Here is an 8,083-nt window from a genome sequence, read left to right on the forward strand (position 1 = left end):
CAGGTGTCAAACTCAAGGCCCGGGTGCCAGAGCCAGCCAGTTATAGCATTCGTTCTAATGAATGAAAATGTCAGTAATACGTTCCAGCCCCAAAAAGACGACCAACAAAAATGTAACATGGTTTCTAATACAAAAGAACGCTCTACAGTACAGTGGTGCCTTGAGAACGTACCGACTTACGATTTTTTGCTTTAACTTGCGAGCCAAGATTTGAGATACTAGTTCCTGTACAGTTGCCGTGAACTCAGCTCAACTCACTTCACAAAAAGCAGCAGTTTGGCAGATTCACAATTCTTCAAAAAAGAGGCTTCGAGCTGTTTATTTCAACTCCCAGATGAAGTTTACTGTCAAACTAAGCATAAAACGAAGATAATTACATACAGTGGGTACGGAAAGTATTCAGACCTCCTTAAATTGTTCACTCTTTGTTATATTGCAGCCATTTGCTAAAATCATTTAAGTTTATTTTTTTTCCCCAATGTACACACAGCACCCCATATTGACAGAAAAAAAACAGAATTGTTAAAGTTTTTGCAGATTTATTAAAAAAGTATTCAGACCCTTTGCAGAGTGTTTAGTAGAATCACCTTTTTGAGCTAATACAGCCATGAGTCTTTTGGGGAATGAAGCAACAAGTTTTTCACACCTGGATTTGGGGATCCTCTGCCATTCCTCCTTGCAGATCCTCTCCATTTCTGTCAGGTTGGATGGTGAACGTTGGTGGACAGCCATTTTCAGGTCTCTTCAGAGATACTCAATTGAGTTTAAGTCAGGGCTCTGGCTGGGCCATTCAAGAACAGTCACGGAGTTGTTCTGAAGCCACTCCTTTGTTATTTTAGCCGTGTGCTTAGGGTCATTATCTTGTTGGAAGGTGGACCTTCGGCCCAGTCTGAGGTCTTGAGCACTCTGGAGAAGGTTTTCATCCAGGATATCCCTGTAATTGGCCGCATTCATCTTTCCTTCGATTGCAACCAGTTGTCCTGTCCCCTGCAGCTGAAAACCACCTCCACAGCATGATGCTGCAACCACTATGCTTCACTGTTGGGACTCTATTGGACAGGTGATGAGCAGTGTCTGGTTTTCTCCACACATACCGCTTAGAATTAAGGCCAAAAAGTTCTATCTTGGTCTCATCAGACCAGAGAAACGTATTTCTCACAATGTTGGAGTCCTTTGGGTGTTTTTTAGCAAACTCCATGCAGGCTTTCGTGTGTCTTGCGCTGAGGAGAGGCTTCCGTCGGCTCACTCTGCCATAAAGCCCCAACTGGTGGAGGGCTGCAGTGATGGCTGACTCTAGAACTTTCTCCCATCTCCCGACTGCATCTCTGGATCTCAGCCACAGTGATCTTTGGGTTCTTCTTGACCTCTCTCACCAAGGCTCTTCTCCCCCGATTGCTCAGTTTGGCCGGACGGCCAGCTCTAGGAACGGTTCTGGTCGTCCCAAACGTCTTCCATTTAAAGATTATGGAGGCCACTGTGCTCTTAGGAACCTTAAGTGCAGGAGAATGTTTTTTTGTAACCTTGGCCAATTCTGTCTCTGAGCTCTTCAGGAGTTCCTTTGACCTCTAGATTCTCATTTGCTCTGACATGCACTGTGAACTGTAAGGTCTTATATAGACAAGTGTGTGGCTTTCCTAAGTCCAATCAGTATAACCAAACACAGCTGGACTCCAATGAAAGGTGTAGAACCATCTCAAGGATGAGCAGAAGAAATGGACAGCACCTGAGTTAAATATATGAGTGTCACAGCAAAGGGTCTGAATACTTATGGCTGTGTGATATTTCATTTTTTATTTTTTAATAAATATGCAAAAATGTCAGCAATTCCATTTTTTTCTGTCAATATCGGGTGCTGTGTGTACATTAATGAGGAAAAAAATGAACTTAAATGATTTTAGCAAATGACTGCAATAAAACAAAGAGTGAAAAATTTAAGGGCGTCTGAATTCTTTCCATACCCACTGTATGTATTTAAAACAACCACATCACTTTGAACATCTGACAGTTTAATGCTGACATGCAATGCAAAACGCTATAGACGGGCTCACGAATAGCATTGATATTCACGGTGTTATAACCCTTTTAAGGAACAGATATTTGAACTCAAGCGGTATGTAGACAGACCATATAACAATACTCACAGGCATACATTCTTTATCCTCCTTGAAAAATGACTAATATTGCTGCAGCTTACTGCATCAATTGTCGAACTCATCTTAGTGTGTGACTCTGTATTATACTGCACCCGGCTGTGGCCAAGGGTGTAATTTCCTTTGTTTTATATTAAGATTGAAACATCAACAGGGAGTGGCAATAAACGTCTTGAAGCCTCTTTTTTGAAACAATTGTTCACTATCTGCCAAACCTATGCTGGTTGTGAAGTTCACTGCCACTTTAAATTGTCTACTTCATGTTACATCTGTTCCAGCTCCAGTTCGCCCACGACCCTAGAGAGAGGATAAGCGCTATGGAAGATTTATATTTTCCAAGACTTCAGATTTAAAATTCAATGTGTTGTAAACAATCAAATGCAGGGGCAATTGTCTCTATGTTATACTATGTGACGAGGTGATTTTCCATTTCTGTAATTTTCACATTGTCATAGCGGCATGGAGGCAAACCATAACTATGACAATAAGTTTGGCAACTGTGATATAAATGAATAATCACCTCATCATATTATTACATGTACACAATGAATTAATAGATAACTAATTCTGAAATAAAGGAAAGGGAAGGGGAAAAAAATATTTGTTGTTTAGGGAAGTTCCACCTGCTGAAGTGTTATATTGTATTTATGTGACAGAAAATAATCCCATACATAGTGAGTAGGGAACGAGTGAATGATTCCGGATGCAGCGACTGCGTTCGGAATCATTCACTTGTTCCCTACTCCCTAATCACCACATAGGATTTTTTGTGAACTTTTTACCAGAGTATCTAGGTCCACAATATAAAAATCCCTATATAATGGCTGTCGTTGCGGGTCGCGGTTGACCAGGTGATGTCTCTGGCGGAGGCGGCAGAGGACAACGTTTGCCAGTTGGAGGAGGCCTTCGTGCGTCTGAGAAGCTCCACGCAACTGCTGGTGCTGCTGCTGTCACTGTGGCAGGGCCTCACCCCCGAGCAGACCAACATCTTGGAGGCCACCATGCTGCCGATGCTGCAGGACACGCCACAATTGGTATGTACGCGTGAATGCTCGCTCACTCACTCACTCACTCACTCACTCAATCACTCACATTCTAATATGTTCTCACACACACACACACACACACACTCACATTCAGACACTGACACACATACACTCACACGGTCGCTCACGCAATCACAGAACACACTAGCTTACTCATTCATTCACTCACTCACTCACACACATACACACTATTACTCACTCACGCTCTCAGACACACACATCAGCTGTGCACTATAGTAAGTGTGTACCTGTTTATGATTGAAGCATTCAAGAGCAAATACATGCGCACACACAAAGTCAAGGTTACTGAGGGTTTGTGTGTGGGGGGGATGCCGTTGGTGGGTGTGTACGTGTGTTAGTGCATGTTTGTGGGGGGGGGGGGTATGTGGGCTTGGGTAAGTGGTCGTTTGTGTAAGTGTGTGAGTGTATCTGTGTGTCTTAATTGTGTCAGTTTTTCCATTTCTCTGATCAATCTCTCATTTACACTTTGACTATTCTAAGCCTCCTACAACAATAGCAGCACACTCTCTCTCTCTCTCTCTCTCTCTCTCTCTCTCTCTCTCTCTCTCTCTCTCTCACACGCACGCATTCACGCACGCACAGGCACACGCACTCATACACACACACACAGCAGATATAGAGATTGAGCACACCCTATTTAAAAGCCAATTTGCACCACAATAAATACATATATATATATATATATATATATATATATATATATTTTTTTTTTTATTTTTAAAAGTCATGAAAAATTCTAACCTTTTCAGTTCCAGTGAAAAAGAAACATATTTCTTTGAGGAGGGTTCATTTGTACGTACATTTAAAAAATATATTGTTTTTTGGTACGTAAGAATTAATTTTTAAATCAAAGTTACCAGAGATATTATGTCATCATCAGCATGGTTGCATTGAAATGAGCATTTTCTTACGATGAGACAAGCTAAAAAGTACATTTATGCTGCCGTCCTTAATTCCACTGCACAAATTATGACAATCCATACAATACCACCGTAACCTCGCAGGGACAACTCACAAAAGCTCTATCGATTGTATTTAATATTCTGATTTTCTAACCCTCTCCATTCACAGAGAGAGCATTACGTTTCACATTGAAAAATGAGCTCTTCTAAGCAATCAAGTACAGTGAAGACGAAGACGAATGAACAGTAATCACGTCCCACTAAACACACTGGGCCAGAGTCAACAGTGCCACAAGTGGAGACGTCTTAAATGTGATCCAGCTGAGCTATAAAACATTCCGGAAATGTTTTTTAAAAAATGAACACAGCTGCAAGGAGCTTTTTCTTCTTCTCCCCCCCATAAAGTTGATGGAGACCAGAAGAGGGCTGTACAGACGCAACACACACAATTATTTATATGTGCTTAAATAGAGACAAGTGTGTGAGGGGAGAAGATGAAATGATGTCAGGCTTGATGAAGAAGACAAAATGTCTCTTACTGAAGCTACCTTGATTTTCTTTCTTTTCTAACTTACTCCTTTCCAAACCAAGCTCCACTAATAGTCATTGTTCCTGTATAGTAGAGAGCTCTGCTTGTTTGCGTTGCTGCTCCGTGTGTGTTAAAGTAGCAGTTTGAAGTTTTATAATTACCTTAACATCGATGCTAGTTTCCATGATGCCATCTTCACCTCATAGTTTTAGTATTAAACTAGCAGGCGTTCATTAGACGGAATATGGTTTGTTTGAACATTTTGGTATTAAAATATACGTTTGATTCTCTTTCTGTAGCATGTCGGGTAGAAACCACATATGCCCTCATGTGATCAGTTTAATACTTTTTTATAACCCGATACTATTGGTCTGTCCCCACGTTATCTGTAATTTTTACCCATTATCAACCAAATTAAAGTGCTGAAAATCGCATAAGAACAGACCTGTCTGAGAAGTGTCGTAAAACTCAGCCTCTTCGTCACTCTGCGAGAGCTGTGTGGCATTATGCCGCCTCAAGATTGAATGTCTGGATGTTATATCGTCACTCATGTTTCAGGCTACGGTCACAGACGTTCACCGAATCCAGATTCTTTGTTAAATATGACCTTTTGTATTCAATCACTTTGTAAAACGAAATGAACGGAATGTGTCTGTGAAGTGACATGCATGCGCTCAAAACAGGACGTGTTTTGTTGATGTTGATACGCAACAATATATGATGGGAATATAAGTTAGCAACTTGAACAATGCGGTGTTGGTAACTCAAGCAAGATGGCGTTTTTTGGATTTCCGGAATTTTGGAGATGCGAGGATTCCGCCACATAGCGACGATTTAATATTATAGTACTAACCAAAATATGAATTGTAATAATAGAAACGCCTAATGCTCTGTAATGAAACAAGTGTGAGATATTTTTCCAGATAATTCTGTGATGTCAGGAAGTGATTGTGATCCTGATGGATCCTCAGGAGATGGTGAGGAGATTCAGTGTAGTGTAGCTTATTCTCACACAGTCGTGACTCCTCTTCAGCTCCTCCGATGACTTTCCCAGGCCAGACGGCTCAGGATGTCATGCCGTCTGTCTGGAGCGTTGTCCTCCTCGTTGGGATCGCTCCAAGGTGCAATGCTAGTCCGGGGTTAAGCATTTCTTAGCAGCCAGCCAGGATTCTGTCAATCGTACATGAGATTCTTGTCTCACTTGTTCAATTATTCAAGTGAATGAATTCTGTATATCTTTCCATAAATGAATCTTTAGGACAACGAGAAGCTTTTGGAACAACACTGTAGGCTGTAAGGCATCGGTGTCAAACTCATTTTTGATGGAAGTCTAAAGAAAGTCTGCTAGGCTTACAAAAATACAGGCATATACAGTCTTCACTCTGCTCTGTGGGAGATATTACTATTGGGGACCTTCTCTGCCTCATCTTCTTGCTGTTCCACTGCATCTCTTCCAGTAGACCTCTGTGTTGCCTGGCAGGTTGTGGAACAACGTGGTACTACACTGAAGACGTACAACTCTAAATTCGGGAGCATTAACAATGCTTCACTTTTTGCTCTTTCTACTTCTACATGTCAGAGTCTGAACTGTTTAGCCTTCTGACCTTTCTTAAATAAGGCCATGTATGGGGACATTTCTTGCTTATCTGCAGTTCACTTTACCACTTCCTATTTAGAGTGCTGTGAAAAAGTCTTTGCCCCTTTCTCAAATTCAACATAAGTAAACATAACATACAGTTTTTAAATGGTGATTTTATTAAACTACATTTTACATTTACTTGGGTTATCCTTGTCTGATAGTTACATTTGTTTGATGTTTTTAAACATGAAAGTAGGGAAACCATGCAAATAAAAGGGATTTTTAGAAGGGGTGAATACTTTTTCACTGCACTGTACGTCATTTTTACATTATGTCGTGATCTGCAAAAAGTTAAAAAAAGTAACTACAGTAATTCCCCCTCCATTGCGGGGTTATTCTCCAGACCACCCTCACAATAATTCAAATCTGCTATACAGAGAAACCCTATTTAAATACATCCTTGGCATTTTTTCATCACATTTATGGCGCTTACATTTTTTTAAGGTCTTTAAGCACGTTTAAAACAATACAAACACATACAGTATCACATATTGATAGAGAGCAAGAGCAATGGATAACACAAAAGTGTTGTACAACAATTTTAATAACACATAAAAAGAATCCGCAATATAGCCGGGGATTACTGTATTTACCTATTTTAACAAAGGAAGGAGTAGAAAGTATGGATAAATGTTTTCAAATGCACAGGTTAAAAGTAAAAAATAAATAAATACTCAGATAGTACTGATACCTGAAGAATCTACTTCAGTACAGTAACAAACTATTTGTACTAAGTACTTTGTTTGCACTTGTACTTGTACCCAGCATTGGGAACATCTACATCTGCCTTCTTCTTCTTCATTTGAGTATGTAACATCACCTTCTCATCTGTCGTCATGTGGTCTTCTTGACCCCGCTCTCAAGTCTCTCCCTTTCTTCTTCTCTTCTTCTTGTTTTTTCCAACTCGTTCTTTTCTCCCTGTCAGTGTGTGTGTGGTTGGTCATTAGAGGCTTGATGACCTGTCATTAGGACTCATTAGGGGCCTATCAACATGGCGGCAGGCAGGGAGGAGGAGACGGGGGGGCTCTAGAGGGGAGAGAGACGAACTGGCAACAGACAAGTGCGTGTGTGTGTGTGGGGGGGGGGGCAGGTGGATTGTTTGTATGTGTATCATAGTGTGTGACTACGTGTGTTTGTGTACTATATGTTGGGGTCGGTAGATTGGTAAGGTGTGTTTGTGTGCATATGAGTGTGAGTGCGCACGTGTGTGGGAAGATCGGTGGATTAGTGTGTGTGTGTGTGTGTGTTAAGGTGATGACGCTTGCATCAAAGTGACCTTTGTCTCCTGTGCGTCTCCCCCCAAGGGCTGGGAGGAGAGCTGCGACGCGGCCGTGTCTCACCTCCTGAGGACGTGTCTGTCTCGCAGCCCCAAGGACCAGGCCACCACGCTGGCCCAGGCCGGGGGGCCCGTGCTGGGTCTGCCCCGGGACACGGCCCGCCTCAAGAAGCACATCACGCTGTTGTGCGAGCGCCTCGCCAAAGGAGGGCGCCTCACGCTGGCCTCCGAGGCCAACGTCCAGGTCCCCGCGCGGGTCCAGAACTTGGTCGCTCCCCGGTGAGTCCCACACCGGGTCCAATGTTTTTTGTTTTCTTTTTTGGGGCGTTAGGGGGAATTACCCAATAGCCATGTTAAAAGTCTGGTTTAATAATGACACATTTCAACACATTTCTCCTTGCCACATTTCCTACACTCTTTGCTTCCTCCTTCCTTTTCTTTCCTTCACATTCACCCTTATTCCCTTTGTCCTTTACTCCTTCCTTGGGTCCCCCTTCATCCTTCTTTCAGTCTCTCTATC

General features: G+C 42.0%; 1 protein-coding gene across 3 annotated transcripts in view; it reads left to right on the forward strand.

Annotated features, from left to right (window-relative positions):
• Positions 1-7,861, forward strand: part of bbs9 (Bardet-Biedl syndrome 9) — an 86,627-nt gene extending 78,766 nt beyond the window's left edge. For all 3 annotated transcript variants that reach the window (XM_061674720.1, XM_061674721.1, XM_061674722.1), the window contains 2 exons: positions 3,002-3,184; positions 7,592-7,861. In XM_061674720.1, coding sequence (XP_061530704.1) covers positions 3,002-3,184; positions 7,592-7,846 — 438 coding nt within the window. In that variant the 3' untranslated portion in view covers positions 7,847-7,861. The remainder of the gene's footprint in view (positions 1-3,001; positions 3,185-7,591) is intronic.
• The last annotated feature ends 222 nt before the right edge of the window (positions 7,862-8,083 follow it).

This window comes from Phycodurus eques, chromosome 4 (assembly GCF_024500275.1).
Source record: "Phycodurus eques isolate BA_2022a chromosome 4, UOR_Pequ_1.1, whole genome shotgun sequence".
NCBI lineage: Eukaryota > Metazoa > Chordata > Actinopteri > Syngnathiformes > Syngnathidae > Phycodurus > Phycodurus eques.